Source organism: Labeo rohita, chromosome 11, assembly GCF_022985175.1.
Source record: "Labeo rohita strain BAU-BD-2019 chromosome 11, IGBB_LRoh.1.0, whole genome shotgun sequence".
NCBI classification, from domain to species: Eukaryota; Metazoa; Chordata; class Actinopteri; order Cypriniformes; family Cyprinidae; genus Labeo; species Labeo rohita.
In genome coordinates, this window is record NC_066879.1 from 12030036 (window position 1) to 12052773 (window position 22738).

The following is a 22738-nucleotide window of genomic DNA, read 5'->3' on the forward strand; positions in this document are numbered from 1 at the left end:
TTGTTCAATTTACTCACCAGTATTATGTTCATAGAACAACTTCATTTCACTGAAACACTAAACACTTTTCATTTAAGTTTACTTGATTACATGGATTTGTTAAGTAACATGGACAACAGAGGATTCAGTGAAACAGTGAAAGCTGTTTTTTTCTGTAAAGTCACTGAGTCACTATGAGGAAACAGCAGCCATGACACACTTTGAGGTTTCTATTTGGCCTGTCTTTGCTCAGTAAGTGCAATAAATGCCAAAGAATGCAATCAAAATGTGAGACAGATGTAAGTTGAGCGTGAACGTGCTGAGATGTGTCATAAGACATGTAAAGCGGAAGCTCTGTAAGCACCGCCTTCTCTACAGAATGGGTGTTAATGTTGATTTGGTGTCTCCTTGATCTCTGAAGACCGCAGCATTCACTGTTTCACTGAGGATCATATCATCTGGACAGGGATCATGGCCTACCAGTTCAAACTGGCTGAAAAACTGGTCATACTCAATGACCGGGGTCAAGGAGTGCTGATTAGAATGAACCACATTAAAAAGGTGAGAGGAAAATGGATGCTTGAAATATTCACAAACCCATGAAAAAGACGGATATAGTCAGGAGTGAAATTTTGATAGTTTGAACTCGCAGTGAATATGTGATTGATTCTCAGCACACTAAACTGAATTGACTGCTTTGTTTGTTGGATTGTTTGTGGAAACTACGATGCTCAAATCCTGTGCTGCTTTTTACGTTTTTCTTATGTGTTTTTATTATTCAGGTGGGATTTGAAAGCACATTATACATATTTTATTCAGAGGGCTTTTAAAAGTATCATTTATATATTGTATTTTGTCATGTTTTCAGAAGAAAGTTCTGTCTCAGTTTTGTAGAGAAAGAGGAAGTGCACACAGGAAATGAACAGGACCTTTCTGTAAACCACATCTCTCTCACACACACTGCAAACAGGCTGCACTTCCTGTCTGTCTCAGAACCAGTGTTACGTATAGTCACTGTAGAGCTTCTAAAGTACTAATCCACTCCCAAGACTAATGCAAATGTTATAGTGCAAATATATCAATTGATAAATCCTTTGACCAACCCTAATGGCATAAGCTTCTGTATTAGTTTAGCTCCAACCAGCTCCAACTCGCACCTGCTTGGAAGTTTCTACTAATGCTGAAGATCTTGATTAGCTGGATCAGGTGTGTTTGATTAGGGTTGGAGCTAAACTGTGCAGAGCTGTGGCCATCCAGGAATTGAGTTTGAGATCAATGCTCTACAGTGACTCATGCTGTAAAGGCCAAAGGTTATGCAGGCCTCTATTATATATATATATATATATATATATATACACACACACACAAAATTACGGTTTGCATTTCTACTACAACCCTGTTTCCTTAAGTATGCAAACCTTATTGCACATGCACTGGAATATGCATTATTATGGACGTTAAATTTTCAAATGAAAATGGAAACATGATCATTTTATAAAGTCAGCTGTGGTGAGATGAGGGGTGAACACAGCGAAAACTACAGTAGATGGGGAACCGATTGCTCCTTTTATGACAAAGAACCGCACATATGCAGATATTATAACAATCTGTTGATAAACACACACCTTGTCCTCTGTTTCTCACTCTGCGCACTATTGTCGCGGTCTGCGGATTGAAAAAAAGAAGAACGCGCTGAAAGACAGGAGGAGCCGATTGAAGTTTGACGCAACTTTCTTATGACATTTAAAGGGGACTGAGGCGATCACAAATTCGTGTACAGTTTATGGAATATTTGTTCTGGCATTTTGTGTTTTACGTGATTTTGAATTCTAGGTTTTGGGTCATGTATGCATTTTTTTTCAGGTATGCACAGACCCAAAGCGAAGACCATCATACTTCACTGACAAAAGCACAGAGTCTGCCGTAAAATATATCAACAGAAAATTTCCCAACATTGACATTAGGGGTGGCAGTGTGAGTATTCATGGGGTAAAAATTGATTAATTGTTGTCAGTGTTTTTGGCTCAAATGTTGAATATTTACCTGTTTTTCAATCATGTTTCTGCAGCAACATCTGAGCAGCATACAGAAGCAGAAGTCTGCCGTATTGGAGGGCCTGCACAGTTACTATGAGTCCTTCTTAGATATCATGGAGTTCAGGGTAAGAATGTCAACTGATTAAACTACTTGTGAAGTTAAATCAAGTTCATTTGGTGGCCATTTTGGTAATATTACTAGGCAGAAGTTTCTAGTTATGCAAGTACAGCTTAATCTACTTGAACTGAGGAAGACAAATCTTTACAACTGTTTGTAATAAATAAATAAATAAATAAAAGCTTCATTTAATACAGGTAATTTGAAATACTTTAGACACATGTGTGCAGTGTTTGTTTAAACTGACCACAAAGGCTATTTTTCCTACCTCCTTTCACCACTGCTCAGATATGTATATATTATATTACTCTTTGCACCTGTCTGAATAAAATGCTATTTGTTGGCATTTAACATATAGACAAACACTAATGATAAGTAGCAAAGACTAAAAATGTCTTCTAAATTATTAAATGGAATTGTATTTTGGGCCCTGACGTCTTTAGAGCTAGTTGCAGTTTGCTGATGTTTGACCTGACATTCTTTGAAAAGAGGCAATGTTATAACAACTTAAAAAATCAGCATAGATCAGATATCCCCATCTATGGATGTGCATCATTTTTCATGAGATACTGGAATATGACAAACTTTGAATAATTGTTGGATTGTTACATCAGCAAGGTAAATCTTTCAATATTACTGGAGCTAAGCTTAAAAAGGTGTCACTAACCTTTGTCTCAGCCTGATGGTGAAAAAATGAGGAATTTCTGAGAAAAGGTATTGATAGATTTGTTAATTAAATGTTTGTGAGGCTTATGGCACTGTGCCTTAATATAAAAGTTAAAAAAGTGTTTTGAAGAGCCACCAGATTCCAAATTTGAATGTTAATTTTCCACATTAACTAAAACTATTTATATTTTCATTATTCTTGTTATAGTATCAGTATTCTTTATCTTAAATTCATTTTTAATCAGTATTAATTTATTGATTAATTTATTAAATTGTATCTTTTGTCTTTAGGACAATGTTTATGAGTTGCTCAACACAATAGATGCCTGCCAGTGCTACTTTAACATAGTAAGTATGATTCTTGAAGAGAAAATAGAAAATTAAAGGACGCAGAGATGGTTTTACATTAATCTGTTGTCATGATCTGCTTCAGGCTTCAAATTTTGACCTCACCAAGAACTACCTGGACCTTGTTGTCACTTACGCCTCAGTAATATACATGTTGTCCCGCATTGATGACAAGAAGGTGATTGTCGGAATGTATAACTGTGCATATGAGTTCTCGAATGGAAACAGGTAACAGACCATGTGGCCACATTTATGTAAAAACAGTTGTAGCAGTTTATAAGTATTTTACAAATTGGTGGCAAACATACTCACACAATTTCATGTAATGTTCCTATTTGGCACTTTTGCGAATTTCTCATTCATCAGTTTTTATACGATCTGCTAACATGATCGTCTGAAGGTTAGGTTTGGTGGTGGACCTTCATGGTGACGTTTTTCCTACAAATCAGGTTTTCATATAAAATCACCAACTTGTACAATACTTACATATTACCATGAGACTGGATTGAATATAATGTACATGTAATATCAATATTAACTTTTTCAATTACACATGATTTGATTGTTCACACATAATATTTCAGTTTAAATTTGTTGATACATATAGTCTGAAATCAGTTTCTGAATTCAGATTTTGTAAATGGCTTTTCTTTCAGATGATGTGATGTGAGAACATTTGCCCATTAGATTTTTTTCTAAAAATGCAGTAAATGTAAATGTGACTTTTCTTGGTTATGTTTCCTTTTGTATATGTTTATGTATTTTTATGTATTCTGACAGTCATAAATCTACACACATTTGCGTTTAAGCAACATAGACAACTGACTTGTATTTACTATATTGTAGTGATGCTCATACCAAGGACAATATTTTATCATTCTTTTTCTGTCCCATTAATGTTCAGTTTAATTCAACTCTGCATTGTATTTTATTCTGAAAATTAATTTTATTTTCACACAGCCAAATTTGAGTTATTTATGCAGTTAGTCATTGTTTTACTTCAGGACTAGATGCAAAACATTAACTTTTATATTCCTGTAGGAATATTATTATTACAATCAATCAAGTACTCTTAGAAGCATGTTGATTATTTATGTCCATCCATCTAAATACATCCATTATCTTGTGCATTTTCAACTGGCTGGGCAGAGATTTTATTGGCTTGTATCTGTCTGTTGAAGCAGCCAACAGTCCTTGTTTCAGAAACATAATACAAATTCAGTAAGACTTATGTGAGGATAATATTATATATCAAAAATCTATGATAGTACACTATCTGATTGTGTGCATTTTAACTATGTGTAGTGATCCCTCATTCCCTCGACTTGGTCAGATGTTTATAGAGTATGACCATCCCTGGAAAAAACTTTCAGAGGAGTTTGGTCCCCACACCAAGGTCAGTCCTTTTAGATATACTGTAGTAACTGTGATTTCAATCAAAGCACATATTTAAACGTTGGTAACAAAATTATTTTTATAGACAAATATATATACAAAATAATGTTTTTATGACATGCAAAATGAGTGTTTTCAGTCTACCCCTCCATTAACATCAGTCTTATATTATATTCTAGTGTTTGGCACGTACGGCCCGGTTTCTGTTTTCTGTGCAGCCATATTGTAGAGAAATAATAAAAAAAAACTAGTAAAGGTTGAATAGATAACTCTTCAAATGCTTAAGTATAGTCATTGTGGTCTTTGAGTGATTCACTTACTGGGTTAGAGTTGATGTGAATGTCTGTGATGTGTGTTGGTCAGTCTGTGACAGAGGCTCTTCTCTCACTGCAAATGGTGTATCCGCGGAGAAATCTTTCTGCTGAGCAGTGGCGCAGCGCTCAGCTCTTGTCTTTGCTGGCATCCCCGGCCGCCATGCTCAGCCCTGCATGCTGTGACACTGTACGTACATCTTCCACTGTGCAGATCATCAGTTATCAGTTCAGCTGTGTGGTTTAGCTTGGCTTTTTGATGATACAATGCCACTGCAGTCAATGATTTGTCAGTAAACAGTTGTGCATTTGGTTGCTTGTAAAAAGGACTGACACTGAACAATGTTTTTAGATGGCTTGTGAGTATCTGTCCATGGAGGTGATGGAGCGCTGGATCCTCAGTGAGTATCTGTTATATACAAGGACACGTGTAATTTCAGTGCAATCTTCCAATATTTGATTAATACATCAACATCACTAAACAATGATAAACCATGCTGATGTAATAGTTTCTGTTCATAAACCAAGATGGCTGCTCTAAATCAATAGTGGAAACACTCTGGGTTTGCGTAATTTCACTGGAATGGATTACTGGGCTCAAGAAAGCCTTGTGAGAACTGTGCTTTCCTACAATTTTTATACTACATATTTTATTTAAATAATGAAAATGCCAACCCTAACCAAACACACCTGTCTATAATTATCAAGTGCTCCTTGAGATCCTAATTAGCTGGTTCAGGTGTGTTTGGTCAGGGTTGGAGCTAAACTTTGGAGGAAAGTTGATCTCCAGGACCAATGTTGAGCACCCCTGTATTAGTGCATTGGTAGTCTGACTGGTGCTGCAATTAAAGCTTTAAACTTGGTTCTCATTCACTATCCATTTGTGAAATATGTGTGCAGATATTTACACAATCATGAAAGAAATTATGATTCATCAGAGATTTTGCATTCAAAACGTATTCTAAATTTGCAATAAAATTAATAACCAACTGAGAAACCCTATATGCAACAAATTGCATACTTGGAAGGCTTAGAAACTAGTAATTTCATACAGCACCAATGTCTGAAGACACTACATTTATACTGATTTGCTGTTGTCTTATGGTTGTCAGTTGGCTTCCTGTTGTGCCATAGCAGTCTAAATACCAATGCTGGCTCTCAGAATTTATGGAAGATGGCCCTCCGTAATGGCCTGTACATCACAGTCGTCAGAGACGAGGTTCTCAACATACACAAGCTCTCAGAGGACTTCTTCGACAATCTCAAAGGGTAACGCAAGCAGTACACTGGAAACTGCATATATCAACAGCCTGTCACAAATGAATGTTACTTTAAGATTTTGATCTATTCACAGATCTTATAATGTAAACAGTTTATCTTCACCATTTTTTCCCCAGATACAGTAAGCGCATTCCCGACATCAAAGAATGTAAAGAGTATGTCATTACTAACTGGTGAGCATCTGAAGTATTTCAAACATCTCAAATGTGCATGAAGCATTTAACAGACTCCAGACTGCAGACTAAATGTTCACCCATCTCATGGGTTTTCCAGTGGGGCATTGCGGAGAGAGAAGCGCCATTTCCTGAGAAGTGCCCTGAAGGAACTTACCAAAGTTTTGGAGGATGAACCTGCACTGCTTGGACCCAAGGTTTATTATTATTATTAGTTCATTTATTTATTTATTGCATTCTTTGCTATATATTTAAATGCGAATAAATTATAATAATATAGAGTGGTAGGGCATAGAGTACATTAACTCAAATGTCTGTGACATGAACTGTACAGTATATGCGCCCTTTCTAGGTTTTATTTGTGTTCATGGCGCTGTCATTTTCCCGTGATGAAGTGCTCTGGCTTGTGCGTCATGCTGAGAATATCCCCAAAACCAAGACCCCAGAGGACTATACAGACTCGTAAGTTTCACTGAGCTACAGTGTGTAAGCATTAAAGCATTCCACGTTCAACACATCTGTAATATATGTGACCTTCTGCATTATTTTAATTCATTATTCGCTAATCACATCTTTTTCACTTACCAACAACACAAACATTTTATACAACATGTTTTTCCCCAAAACTTTCTGATTATAATGGAAATATCAGAAAAGGACAGCAGAGTGACAGACTAAATGTCAGTGATTAATTTTAAGATCTTTATATCATTACTTCATTATGTGTGGAGTATTACAGTACTGTGTCAGTATTTGAGATTCAGTAAATAAATAAATAAATATTTTTTTTTTTATTGTCACACAGTAGCAAAATCTGTACCATCACATAAAAGCAGTTCAAGTTTATGAAAGCTATGATCAGACAAAAACTTTCTTTCTTTCTTTCTTTCTTTCTTTCTTTCTTTCTTTCTTTCTTTCTTTCTTTCCTTTTAAGTTTTAAAGTAAGAAAAAGTGCCTCTAACTGAAGAATTACACATTATGTTTGCTATGAAAACTGCTATTACATTTTATAGAATAAAAAATTAGGCACTGGTGACTTTGTAAACTTGGAAAGTTTTATATTTTGGTAATATTCACTTTCACTTTTGTGTTAAATGTGCCATCACATGAACACATGTTCACATGCTACATATTTTTGTTATACAGACAGATGGCAGAGCTCCTCTACTACATGGAAAAGCTGCGCACTCTATTGGCTCAACACAGATATATTATACAACGCTACCATCTTCAGTACTTGTCACAGTATGATGCTCTGGCGCTGAATGACACCATTCAGGTACTATGGCACATGGCACTAAACTTCTGCAGAAGGGAACTAAAAAGCACCAAAAAAAGTTCTGCAATTCTATCAGAAGGTTTGCAGTTTTCCTTCATTTTCTGTCTTCTCATTTCAGGGTATGTTAGTCTGTCCAGAGGAAGAATCAGTTCTTATGTCATCATTTGTCTCAACTCTGTCTGCAATGAGCCTCAAGCACTGTGAGTTCACTTTTTGTTCTCATAAGTAGCGGCAGTACAGCATTTTTATTGAGTGTTGTGACTGCTTAATCAAGTTGGATTTGTTTAGGTTTGTGAACTCTGAAATTAGAGTTCTGCTTTGAAAACTGCTATTACTTACTATTATTTAAGTTTTTTATATTATAAGTTATATAATAACTTAATATAAAATCTAATTGTTACATAGAGATTTACTTCTTTTTTTTTTTTTTTAAATATTTGTTGATGATCTTTTTTATACAGTGGATGCTGGAGAAGAGTTTGACCTAAAACCATTCAGACTGGACTGGTTAAGACTGCAGGTACAGCTTAAGCAAAACTGAATTAGTTTGAAGCCTAAAGAAAAAAAAAAAAAAAAAAGAAATGAAAGAAAATAGCCAAAAACGAATTTCTGTAAGAAGACTTTTGTATATTTCATTTTATTTACTGTGGTCCTTGTTTGAAATTTCCTGAATATGTTTTAAATGAAAATATGAGAGTTTGTTCATCTAATCAATTAGATCTCACAGAAGTATACAGGAGGAAAATGCTTACCCAATTGCCATTTTTTCGATTTTCTTCCACTTTTTAAAACATCTGTATTGTTACTAAATCTTGAATCATAGTTCTTTAATGTACAGCACACCAAATTTACCTGTGTCACCCACTGGGAAACCACAGTGCTAGTTCTTAACAAAGCTAGAAAAATGTTCCAGAATATTATAGCAATTTATTTAGCTATTTCTTTATTTAGCCTTTTTCTTTAAAACTTAGTCATTCTTTTAATTTTGCACATAACATATGGCATAGGCTACATTTACTATGTTTGTTTTTATGGCCTTCAATTTGCACACTTGGGGGGCAACTCTTAGTAAGATAGAATAGCATGTTGTTGTTTTTTTTAGTGAAAAAAAAGAAAATTGCATCTTAACTGATTATTCAAAGAAATAATTGGCCAGTTAATCAATTAGCAAAATAATCTTTACTTGCAGCCATATTTTATATAAAAATGTCCACCAAATGCATAAATGCATTTAGTACACACTCAACTAGACTAAAGTATTCATAACATCTCTGATGTAATCGCAATAATCCATCAAAAGTTATGCCAACCATTACAGATCTGATGACACAAAGGTTTTGCATTCTTCAGGCTTACACCAGTATTGGTAAAGCTCCCCTGGCACTAAAGGACTACCCTGACCTTGCCAAGGTCATGAACATGGCCCAGTTTCACACTAGGATGATGGACAGTGTGAATGAACTCCTCTGTGAGACAGCTGATCTCTCTATTTTCTGGTGAGTCACTTGAGTGAAACTGTGACATTAATATAGATGCACATTTGTGTTTTATGGTGTAAAAGCCATCCACATATGTTAACAATAATTATGACATTAAAAATAGAATATGTATTTATTTAACCACAAACTTATACAGTACACTGTTAAAAATTCATATGATTAAAGTTACCATGACAGAATCTAGCAAGTTATTATTATTATTATTATTCCTAACTGTTGAAGTGTGCATAATCTATGAATCCACTGAGTCTTAAAGATGTAAATGGAGAAGAGATGCATACTGCTGGAGATACAGATATTTCTGTTGATTTCACATGTCTGCATTGTTTCAGTTTCCACGCGCGTGTGTTTGAGAAGCTGTTCTCTCAGAACAGTGAGGATGTGTCCATGCAGCGCTACCTCATGGCTTTCCCAGTCATCTGTTCACACTTCAATCAGTGTCTCCATCCGCTCTGTCCAGAGGAGGTCAGTACTGTAAGACTAAGTCACCAGTGTATTAGATTTCTCTAATACGTATGTAGTTAAGCTTGACCAGAGTTCTTGTGGGGAGAAGAATTTATTAAAGGTAGTAGTGTAGCACAGTTCTTCAGCAGCGATGTTAGCTTGTCTGCCTTCTGAGAATCTTAACCCAGAGTTTTGTCAAACAATAGAGACTATACTTTTACAGATTCAACTGTGATTGAGGGTCAGTAAAAAAGTAAATGTTTCTTACTAAAAATAATTGAAATACATTTACATCTATATATACATACATATATATACACTGCCCTCCAAAAGTTTGGAAACAAACTTTGGTTTTGGACAATATTGGCATGAATCCTTTTTAATTTGTGATAATTTTGCACTGATAAGGGACAACACAAACTACGGAAACATAGTTTATTACATAAAGAGTTTATACATAGAAAAAAACTTAAATTTGCGATTAATCAGAATATCCACCCTTAGGAGCTATTACAGCTCTGCATAATCGGGGCCTAAATTCATTGTATTCTAAACTTAATTGGCAATCAAATGTTGAAGCTATTAAGGTGTGCTGACCCAAAAATCTTTTAAAAACCTGGGTGAAGTTTAAACCAGTAACCAGGCATCACAGCTGGCAAAGGGGCATGTCTGACTTTGACATGTATACATTGCAATTATTATGTAATCAAAATGAAAATTATTATTGCTGGTATTTAATGATAATGTCAAGTTACTTTAATGTATTTGCACCAAAAAATGATAAGGATTTATGCTGATATCATCTAAAACCACACTTTGCCAGGGGTGTTTCTGTTGGTGCCCTCAGATTGCCCTCAGACCTCCAGGTGTCCATCTGCACCAAGAAGCTTTAATTCTAGCTTTAATTCTTTGTGATATCTTATCAAAGGATTTTTGTTTCAGGATCATCTAGATAGTACATGCCACATTTAGTTCTGATGTCCAATAAGTGTGGGTTTAAGGAAATTCTACCATAGATCATTTTCAAAGGAAAAACTGAAACACTATTTGCTACTACTACTAAATGATGTTCTGTCATATGTTTCTTGCTAAATGCACATGTGCGCATGGACTAGAATGAAGAAATAGAGAACCAAAGCTTGAAGCTGTGTGTGACCTTTCTGGAGGAGATTTCACGTCAGACGTGTACGGTTGTTCTGGAGATATGTGCTGAACAATGTAACCTACATGAGAAGGTACGTTTCACAGTTACTTAAAACATATTAAACCAGATGGTTCAGTGTGACTTAAAGCCATCAACCAACATAAATCTTAATTAAAATTATAATTAAAGAGGTTTGGATTTAGGTTTAAGATGTAATATCAGATATAAATATCTCTGAAAGTATCTCTGACTGAATATTATACAGTGGTTAGGCAGTCTCCAAAAAAAGCTTCATGAAGAGTGTACAGTTTTTAAAAGAAAAAAGCAGATAAGAACGTAAAACCATTGTAGGATTCTACACCATCTTTCCTCATTGTCATAAGCATGCAGTGTTTCTTACAGTGTTGTGTTGTGTTTTAGCTATTGCCCAAACACAGTGCTGAGACCATCAGTACAGCACGCAATAAAAAACTGAAAAAGTCATTACCAAAGAAAGGAGATGTGCCTAAAGAGAAACCAGGGACGGAAAGCCTCAGGAAGGACAGAGTTATTGTCACAAAGTACATAACATCGATAGTAATATTATAATATTTTTAGTTGTAAATATAAAATCTCACTGGCTTTCTTCTCTTGTAGTCTGGATAAGATGCACCAGGCGCTGACAGAACTGTGCACTTCCTACAATATCTGTGCTGATTTCACTGTGTTTAAACACATCATTGTACCTGCTGAGTTTCTGCTGACACAACTGGAGATCAGACTCAACAAGTATTGCTTGTTTTTTTTGTATTTATTGTGAAACTGCACAACTTTCTGATGAGTTTGTTTAAAATCCTCTTAATTACACTGTCTTAAAGGAATATCCCAGGTTCCCTCATTTTCTTATAATAAAAAATTTAATTAGATTACAATGAAGCACTTACAGTGGAAGTAAAAGAATAAACATGAAGCATATAATGTTTCTGTTAAAACTGTATATTTGTTGAAGTTGGTTGCAGTCATTTTACGGTTTAAACCATTATGTTGTCATGGTAATGAAGTTATATAATTGGACATAACTTTACACAGAAAAGTTTTTCACACTATAATCACGTTAACATGGATATATGTCTTGTGGTTATTCTTTTGAAGCAGAGTATTTTAACTTTTATGAAGTGGCCTCATTCACTTCCATTATATGTGCCTCACTGTAATATAGACTTTAGCTTAAAAAAAAAAACGAAAAAAAAAAAATTGTGGTAATCAACATTATTAAGTGTATCTGTCAACAGCTTAACTTGTTTTCAACCCAGAATATTCCTTTAAAGTTCCTTTGAGAGAGAGAGACAGCCTTCAAAACTGTAAAATATAATTGAAAAAGCATTTGATAAAAACACATGCATCTGATATATCGTTACCCATGCACTGCTTTGTTCAGTCAGCATTACTGCGACCTAACGAATAGAGGTTTACAGGGTAATTGTGCAGATGGCCAACTACAACCAGAGCACTCATGAAATTGCCCGGCCCTCTGACCTGCTTTCTGGGATTCAAGCATATGTTACAAGTCTGCACAGCCTCAGCTGCTACATTAACATTGATGTCACACGACTGGTGAAGAATGTCTTGTTGCAGCAGACACAGCCACTGGACTCATATGGAGCACAGACCATTACAACGCTCTATACAAACTGGTAAGTCCTCATTAAATTAACAGGGCCATTCCCTCTAAACTAAGACTTTCTCTCACTACCACCAGGCGGTGGATCAGTGACAGAGTCATGTCTGTATCCCTTAGACTTTGATAACACGGCTCCACCTCACAATCACAATCACTACTGTGCAAACTCAGGCTCCAAATGAATCACTACTGCGCAAACTCACTCTCTAAATTATGTAATCACCACAAGATGACAGTGGACATACCTAGGACATTTTGGCTTCACTTTTCTATAGTGGAAGCAGAGAAGCGTCATCATTTATTTTATTTATTTATTTTTACATATGAAAACAAGTGAAAAACAATGTGGGCAAACACAAAAACACTTTCAGTTTGAATGGCTGCTTTACGTCACAGCTAAGTTACCTCTCAAATAGTTGCATGAATTTTTTCAATTTTTTCAATCTTTTTTGATGTATATCCCCTTCATCCAGTGCTTCTTGTTCTCTGCTTTATTAAGTATCTCAATACTTTCTGTTTTACTGACTGAGAAACAGCTTCAAATGAATAATAGAGAGAGTGGTCCAAACAAATGGATTTTTCAATGCCATTTGACCAATTTTCTAAAAAGAAAGAACTGACTGAAAAAAAAAAAAAAAATTATTCAACAAATTATTTGTATTGCTGGTTCCGTTGACAGAAATTGGGGCACACATAATAAGCTGAAATATTCACAGGAATGTTGTTGTTCTGAATATCAGATTTGTGGTCTTTAATTTAATTGTGGTAAATGTGTTTAAATGTGTTCCTGGTTTAAATGGTTTCTGGTCTCCTGTTGTCAGGTTTCTAGAGGGTCTCTTGCGTCAGGCTAGCAGTGCTCTCATAGTCCACTGTCCAACCACACAGTGTTTTGTAAACCAGAATACTGAGAATGAGCAGAGCTTTCATGCTGAGGAATACTCTGACATTTGTGGTAAGTTAAATTAAGATATTATTTCAGCTAAATAGCTAAATATTTTATTTCACTTTCACTATTTTATTTTTAATAGCTTACTGGATTTGTATACATAATAATAATGTAATATGTGTGAAAATATCTTTAAATCCTTATGTATACAAGCTCACACTACTTGTTTTTTTATTGTACTTAAAATGATATTATTATATTAAATGGATAGATGACAAAATCCATATTGTGATGTTATGGTGACTTTTTTCTGTGTAGGTTTGCGATCATTGGCTGAACTGATTGGCCCTTACGGACTGAAGTTTTTAAATGAGAACCTCATGTGGCACATTATATCCCAAGTTGGAGAACTGAAGGTATGAATTTTTTCTAAATAAAGAAATTCTTTTGAATTATGTACAATGTACGTAATGTACAACATGGCTAATTAAGTAGCTAATTAAAGTGTATAAATTAGATTTTTTAGATTGAATTAAATCATGTTGTTGTTTTCTTGTAAGAAACTTGTAAGTGACAACATGGATGTCCTGGTACAAATGAGAGCTAATTTTGAGAATCCTGAAGCAATGAGTGACCTTCAAAAGAAACTGACAGGTACAATTACAGTTTTCAACATTTTCAAACTTTCAAGCTTTATTACTTAAGCATAAATTTAATCTGTCAGTACTTAGAAACTTTCATCCTACATAGTTTTCTGTTGTTTTTAACATTCTTCTTTTTAAAAAATAATCACAAAAACCACTCTATTGTTAAATTAAAAAAAAAAAAAAAAAAAAATATATATATATATATATATATATATATCATAAAACAAATAAATTAACTGCCTGATACAATAACGTGAGTTACGTTATAATATTACTTTTTTCAAGTAACTAGTAAAGTAACGCATTACTTTTGGAATTTCTAAGAAAATATCTGAGTTACTTTTTCAAATAAATAACGCCAGTTACTTTTTTCCCCCTTTATTGATTGACAAGTCTCCTGTCGGGAAATTGGGAGTAAACATGATGTTACTGTATTCTAGACTAAATGTGAACATGCATTAATTCATCTCACTCACAAAAAACAGATTCAGTATTTATCAAAATGAATAAAAACAGTGAAATGCAAACTCATAATATGACGCAACCCTGCAATAATTAAATATGTTGAATGAAACAAATATCCTTTATGTATTTAATCCCATTTTATTAACCAGTCTTTGCTGCTGACCTTCGGTGATGCAATTCAACCATACTAATAAGCACAAATTACTTTAGATAAACTAACATGTGCTTCTTCGTTTTTTTATAGCTGAAGAGTGATTTCCTGCATAAATGTACTTTTCTTTTAGCATGAGGTGAATTCATTTCACTTTTGGTGTAAAAGGGCTTTTACATTAGAATTGTTTCATATTAAAAAAAAGAAGCAAGCCCTGCCCAGATTTAAAAAGTAACACAAAAGTAACGTAACACATTACTTTCCATTAAAAGTAACTAAGTAACGTAATTAGTTATTTTTTCATGGAGTAACGCAAAATTGTAATTCATTACTTTTAAAAGTAACTTTCCCCAACACTGGTGGAAAGTCTTTTAATTTTCCAGTATATTGATACTCCTGTGCATAAAGTGAGCTCTATACAGATACAGGTTTTTGAGTTTGGTGTGGAAGAATTTGACTGGCCTTGCACGAAGATTAGGCCTGAACTCCTGCTGAACAACTCTGGGATGAACTGAAAGAGTGGTCCAGACCCTATTGCCCAACAGCCTCACTGATGCTCTTATGCCTGGTTGAGCATTTAGTTTCAAAAGCTTGACAAAAACCATTGATCTCTCTGCTTGCTGCTATAATATCTTCCACTGATGGCTCAAGCATGAGATTTAACTAATTCATATACCTCCCCCGGGGCTACTTAAAGTTGTGATGTGGAAGAGGTAGGGACATGTCATTTCCTCTGTCTTATGACGTACATTCCGAGTAAAATGGATTATGGAAAAAAAAAAAATGTAGAGCAGGATGTGGTTCTGTCCATCAGTAGGTGACTGAATGTAGGCAGATCTTAGCTTGCAGTTTAGTGAACTTCATGACGGGACATAAATCACTGGAGAGAAGTTATTTCACTAGAAGATCCAGTTATGGCATTTTGATTAAAAAGCATCTGGTAAATGCATAAATGTAAGAACAGCTGTTTATAGACTCTAAGGTAATGGACATGATTAGATTATTAGATTAAATATTCACTTTAGAACGTCACTTAATGTAGTGTTATGTGTTTCTGTATTCTTTCATTAATTAAAAAAGTATTATATTACCCTTATTAAATTAGTATTTGGATGTTGTTTAGCATGCCACTGTATTTAAGTTGTTTATGCATGAGCCACCACACACACTTACTTTAGAAGCACTTTGGTAGTGCCAGTGAAAATAAATAAATAAAAATAAAATCAGCTGAATTAAAAGGAAGCAATACGTATTATTTATCAGTAGTGGTAAGGTCCAAGAAAACAACAATGGAGTGCTGACTGAACTAGACTGTTTGGCAAGAGCAGCTTCAGTTTCTTGAGCACACAAAACTGAATCAGGAGGTGAACTATCTGTCCAAGACTAGTTCTCACTATCTGGTGAGATAATTTTTGCTAAATGCTTAAACCACTCCTGACCAATCTGTATAAATATGCAGCTCTTCTTCCACTCTCTTTTCAGCTCTTCTCTCACACAAATGACTCCTCTATATTAAAGCTCCCTTAAAAAAAAAAATAAAATAAAATAAAAAATAAATAAATAAATAAATAAATAAATAAAAAAATTAAAAAAATAAAAAATAAATAAATAAATAAATAAATAAAAATACAATAACCAGACATAGCAAAACTGTACTAGAAATACAAATATAAGAGAATTGCTAATACCAATATACTATAAAATTAAAAGGCAGGAAATATAATTTATAATAGTTTTATAGTTTTTATAGTTTTTAGTTTTGTTTTAATAAAATACAATTTTAGTGTTATTTATTTATTTACTCATTAAAATGTATTCATGCTTAATAAACTGGAGGATGTTTTACCCATTTATTATTCTGTTCTTCTCTTATTTTATTTTGTTTTATTCATATGACTTATCCAATGCTTTCCATCAGGCTGTGAGAATGTTTTGAAGAGAATGACGATTATTGGTGTGATTCTGTCATTTCGCTCTATGGTCCAAGGTGCTCTGGAGGAGGTGAATGTCTGTGTTTATGTAAATTAATGTTGAAATGGCTCACAATGGGTCAATGGATCTATATTTATATATATTACAATAATATCCAATAATAATGTTGATAGTAAATGTCAAACAAACAAACAAACAAAAAAAAAAACTGTAGTTATACGTGGCCCTGGACCACAAAACCAGTCATAAGTGTACATTTTTCAAAATTGAGATTTATACATCATATGAAAGCTGAACAGATAAGCTTTCCATTGATGTATGGTTTGTTAGGTAAGGACAATATTTGACCGAGATACAACTATTTATAATAGTTATAATTTTTATAATAGTTTAATCTGAGGGTGCAAAAAAATCAAAATATTGAGAAAATTGCCTTTAAACTTGTCAAGTCAAGTCAAGTCACCTTTATTTATATACCGCCTTTAACAATACAGAATTGTGACAAGGCGGCTGTACAGTATTAAATAGGAAACAGTACATCAACAATGCCAAAGGCAACATTAAACACTCACATTATAGGTAAAGGTAGTTAATCAAAAACAATAAAATAAAATGCAATATTGTGTTAAGAGAAAGTGTCCCCAACTAAGCAAGCCAGAGGCGACAGCGGCAAGGAACCAAAACTCCATCGGTGACAAATGGAGAAAAAAACCTTGGGAGAAACCAGGCTCAGTCGGGGGGCCAGTTCTCCTCTGGCCAAAGTTCCCGTGGTCTTGTGCCGACAGCCGTCTAGGTGATGTGGTCTTTAATGTGGATCCGTCTCTGGGGCTCATCTAGTTGATGTGGACTCCGCTGACATTCAGGGCTGTAGAGGTCGTCTCTAGGTGCTGATCCACCGTCTGGGCTGGGTTCGGACTGGATCCGGGGGACTGCAGTGACCATCTGATCTGGATACGGACTGGATCTGGTGGTTAATGTGACCTCGGAATAAGAGAGAAACAGACTAATATTAGCGTAGATGCCATTCTTCTGACGATGCACCGAGTACATCGGGTGTTATGGGAAGTGTTCCCGGTTCCGGTTGACCTAATTAGTGCAGCCTAACAATCCTTTAACGGATTTGAATTATAAGAATGTGGATTTGTTATGTGTAAGCAAGGTTAAAGAGATGGGTCTTTAATCTAGATTTAAACTGACAGAGTGTGTCTGCGTCCCGAACATTGTAGGGTAGATTGTTCCAGAGTTTGGGTGCTAAATAAGAAAAAGATCTGCCGCCCGCGGTTGATTTTGATATTCTCGGTATTATCAAATTGCCAGAGTTTTGAGAACGCAGCGGACGTGAGGGACTATAATGCGATAAGAGCTCACTCAGGTACTGGGGAGCTAAACCATTCAGGGCTTTATAAGTAATTAGCAAGATTTTAAAATCTATACGATGTTTAATAGGGAGCCAGTGCAGTGTAGACAGAACCGGGCTAATATGATCATACTTTTTGGTTCTAGTAAGAACTCTAGCTGCTGCATTTTGGACCAGCTGGAGTTTGTTTATTACGCGAGCAGAACAACCACCCAATAAAGCATTACAATAATCTAACCGTGAGGTCATAAACGCATGAATTAATGTTTCAGCATTTGACATTGATAGCATAGGTTGTAGTTTAGATATATTTTTGAGATGGAAAAATGCAGTTTTGCAAATACTAGAGATGTGGTTTTCAAAGGAAAGATTACCATCAAATAGCACACCTAGGTTCCTAACTGATGACGAAGAATTGACAGAACAGCCATCAAGTATTAGACAGTGTTTTAGGTTATTACACGCTGAGGTTTTAGGCCCAATAACTAACACCTCTGTTTTTTCAGAATTTAGCAGTAAGAAATTACTTGTCATCCAATTTTTTAACTCAACTACACAATCCATTAGTTTTTCAAATTGGTACGTTTCGCCAGGCCGCGAAGAAATATAGAGCTGGGTATCATCAGCATAGCAGTGAAGGCTAACACCATATTTCCTGATGATATCACCCAAGGGTAGCATGTAAAGCGTAAAGAGTAACGGCCCTAGTACTGAGCCTTGTGGTACTCCATACTGCACTTGAGATCGATATGATACCTCATCATTTACTGCCACGAATTGATGCAAATCAATTGTCCAAATGAAGTTCATAGCAATGCATATTACTAATCAAAAATTACGTTTTGATATACTTACGGTAGGAAATTGAAAAAATATCTTCATGGAACGTGATCTTTACTTAATATCCTAATGATGGCATAAAAGAAAAATCGATAAATTTGACCCATCCAATGTATTTTTGGCTATTGCTGCAAATATACCCGTGCAACATAAGACTGGTTTTGTGGTCCAGGGTCACATATATGTCAAGCTATACAAAAAGCTACAGCTTGACATAAATAATTTCAAGTTTTAAAAAATACACCAATCCCCTCTGTATTTGCCATGCTATGTATAGCATTTTATGGTATATACAGTACATCAAAGTAACTGCATTATAGTTTTTTACATGTTATAATGTACTGCCTATTGTATGAGTGAGCACAGGATGTAAATAATGATCATGTCTATCTGTAGATCATGGACAGACACTGCCCATTTCTAATGAGACCCATCAAATGTCTAAAGGACTTTATCTACCCTGACGCTGACATCAAGGTAAATCACTGAATCACTGTTACTGGAATAACATTTCTTCGGTTAGTTCGTATCTGTCTGTAGGGAAGAGAGAAAGAATAAATGCAAAACTTTGAACTCTGCAACATTGACATTATTGAACTAAATGGAATCAACACTGAACTAAATTGAGCTAAATAAAGACACTATTGTCTTCTGTAGAGCAGTTTCCCACAGAAATTAAAGTTTCATAGTTTAGTTTCATAAATTATGAATATTACAACATTTTCCTCTTTTATTGCGAAGCTGCTTTGAAATCATCAGGACTGTATAAACTCATACATAAATGTGACTTGACCTAAAAAAAACCTGTGTGACAAATTAAAGTGCTTTTTCACAACTGTGTGTCATCATAAGAAATACCTCATCTCAAAACTTTTCTCTTTTTTTATTGTCTGTCCATCTCTGATTGTGTAGGTGACACTCAGTGTATATGAAATGGCTTCGGCAGCTGGTTTGCCATGTGAGATTGACCCTGCGCTGGTTTCGGCGATAGCAAACATGCAGTCAGGTGCAGTACCATATAGAAGTTTGTCTGTCTGAAACAATGTGCCTAGTTAATCCAGTTTCTTCAATACATAATTCATTATTCTTCCTGCCAGACAACTCATCTATTGAGGAGGAGTTCAAAATCTCTTGCCTGCTGCTGGTTTTTATAGCCGTGTCTTTACCCACCCTGTGCCTGGATCCAAACTCATTTTACAGCCGAGAACATGGAGGTAATATTAGGCAGAAGAGCAGGAGTTGCACAAGAGGCAATGCAAATGTAGTCTTGACAATAAGTCGACGAAAACAACCAGTACGATGAGCAGATGATCACTGAATGTAGATAAACTCCAGAATGTCTTTACTTGCTCTGCTGGAAAAAAAAAAAACATTATGACCGATGTATATAGACTTCTAAAAGCCCAGTACTTACAGTTAATATCAAATATTTGAAGATGTATTTTGCTGAACTATTTCTTAAACTCAAATTAACTTTACTTGTTCTTTAACAGGTCACCAAAACAACATTCATTGCTTGGCCACTGCAGTTAACCATGTTGCTGCTGCTATGTTCACTGTCCAGAGAAAAAATATCCAGACACAACTTCAAGAATTTCTGAAGGTGAATCACAAACTATTGAATACACAGCAAGAATTCAGTATTTATCATTCCATACATTCACATTCAGAAATCCATAGCAAACATGTACTGAAAAACTTGGTAATGCTTCACGTGAGGTTCTATTTGTTAACATTTGTTATGTATATTTCTTAAAATGAACTAACATTTTTTTTTTTAAATCATTTATTAATCTAGGTTAATGTTAATTTCATTATTAATATTAGGACCTGAGATAACATGAACTAACATTAAATACATTTGTATTTTTATTAACTAATATTAACAAAGATTAGTAAATACTGTAACTGTAATATATTGCTAATTGTTAGTTACTGTTAGTTAATGCACCAATCATTAAGTAATCAGACCTTATTGTGAAGTGTTAATTAAATATTTTATCTAATATATTTGATTATGCTCTTCCTGCAGGTGGCATCATCTATCTTACTGCAGTTAGGTCAGAATGTGGAGCGAGTGGAAATAAAGAACAGAGATTCAGTTTATCTCATTCTACACATGGTAATAAACCTATGGAGAGTAAAATAATTATTAGAATTTAAAAATGCTTTATTATACAAATCTTACTTTTGTATTCTTTTGGTTGTAGATAGTGGAGCAGTCACCGTTCTTAAGTCAAGACATGCTGGAAATGTGTTTTCCATATGTACTCCTTCGAAACGCTTACAGAGAGGTGCACAAGATCTTCATCCACACTATGGGCTAAACTTATGAGGATGTAAAATCATGACTTTGTTTTTATATGTATCATAGTTTAACAATTTAAACTGATATTCAGCTGGGTTAATTTGTATTGCGGATATTTATCTTTAAGTTGATTCCAGCAGACTCTGGTGAAATTAGGGGTAAAATAACAATATAGAGAAATGTGTTAAGAGAACTGCACATAATAATAATAATTTAACTTTTAACCTTCTTGTCATGATGATTAATAACTGAAAGCTGTATTTTCATGTAGATCATTCTCAAACTCACTGATAACTATAATTTGCACATTTTTGGCATTTTGTCTTCTTTATTGCCTAACAATGTAAGCAGAAAACTCAGTGCCTAGCAGAAGCATCTAAACCAGTATATAATAATGATCTGCTAGAATCCTAAAATAATTTCTAGACTGTGCTGTATAATGATTATGATTGTGCACATTTGTATTTGTTTAAATGCATTTATGTTTTAAAGCTTTTTTCTAGAAATGATCAAAAAATTGATTTAAAAGTGAAAATGTTATAAATAAAAAAAATAATAATATGTGTCTGTTTTGTTATGTTCACATCTACTAGTGTGTTAGTTTATAGGAAGAGATTTTAAATAATATTCAGAAAGAATACAATGTATACAAAGGATGTTTAGTAGAACACAATAACAGGAGCAAGCATACTCATGCAGGTAAACATTTCCTTGGAGATTTCTTTAGCAGCATGTTCCTTCTTTGGAATTTCTTCTTTATCGTCCTTCTTTTTAGCTTCCTGTGATTCTCACACTTTCACTGCTGTTTCATCTGGAACTGCAACACACTATTGTTGCTCCCCCAATGTCTCTCTTCAAAAATAAGCCCAAAATTGCTCCATGGTATCTGGAAGATTCCAAGGCCTTCAATCATCCACAACCAGCATCAGAGCTGTATTGTCTCAAATGTAGGGCACGTCTTCTAACCTCTAAATTTAGTGGCTGAACCTTAGCCAGACCCAGTGGGCTTTATTCTTTAATAGATCATTTACTATTCTGGAGTCTTTAGTCTCTGGAGCCTTCTGTCTCCACTTATTAATTCAGCTCTTCTCCTTTCACCATCATCAGCCCCATCTAGTGGCCTCAAATAGCTAATAGCTAATGCCACCACCACTGATCCTGCTTCAGCAGAATGTCCTGAGCCAGAGGGTCAAGGGAGCCCTGTAAAGCTAAAGGGATGACAGACCACGGCAGAGCCGAGGGATTGTCTTTTTAATTCGAAGAAAGTTGTATCTTTTTTCCTTATTTGTCCTTTTTTCTTGTAAGAAAAAAAACAGTGTCTTCGGGAAACCATTAAATAAAAGATTAATCCAACACACAAAAAGCTATGTGATCTAGCCTACTTGGACTGAATAAAAGATGTCTGAACAACCATAAGATGGAGGTATAACTAATGAAATAACTATTTCAAAACAAGTCAAGTCATGTTTATTTATATACTGCTTTTAACAATACAGAATTGTGACAAAGCAGCTGTGCAGTATTAAATAGGAAATAGTGCCTCAATAATGCAAAAGGACAACAGTAAACACTCAATTTCCAGTTAAAGACAGTTCATCATTGAATTCAATGATGTCACTATTCAGCTCAGTTCAGTTCAAATAGTATACAATATTGTTTGAAAATTAAGTGTCCCCAACTAAGCAAGCCAGAGGCGACAGCGGCAGGGAACCAAAACTCCATCAGTGACAGAATGGAGAAAAATCGTTGGGAGAAACCAGGCTCAGTCGGGGGGGCCAGTTCTCTTCTGGCCAGACGCAAAAGACTCATCTGGTTCCCG

The 22738-nt window shown here is 34.8% G+C and overlaps 1 protein-coding gene across 1 annotated transcript; it reads left to right on the forward strand.

Annotated features, from left to right (window-relative positions):
- The first annotated feature begins 358 nt into the window (after positions 1 to 358).
- Positions 359 to 20993, forward strand: nckap1l (NCK associated protein 1 like). Its single transcript, XM_051123453.1, has 31 exons — positions 359 to 540; positions 1843 to 1953; positions 2048 to 2140; positions 3091 to 3147; positions 3233 to 3375; positions 4453 to 4543; positions 4906 to 5043; positions 5206 to 5254; positions 5966 to 6122; positions 6251 to 6307; positions 6408 to 6504; positions 6660 to 6769; positions 7454 to 7586; positions 7705 to 7786; positions 8048 to 8106; positions 8937 to 9082; positions 9418 to 9550; positions 10645 to 10764; positions 11094 to 11233; positions 11310 to 11441; positions 12128 to 12346; positions 13155 to 13285; positions 13538 to 13635; positions 13780 to 13873; positions 16401 to 16483; positions 19008 to 19088; positions 19524 to 19617; positions 19709 to 19825; positions 20105 to 20214; positions 20644 to 20733; positions 20822 to 20993. The coding sequence occupies exons 1-31, from the start codon at positions 451 to 453 to the stop codon at positions 20936 to 20938; spliced, it is 3372 nt and encodes a 1123-aa protein (XP_050979410.1). The 5' UTR covers positions 359 to 450; the 3' UTR covers positions 20939 to 20993.
- The last annotated feature ends 1745 nt before the right edge of the window (positions 20994 to 22738 follow it).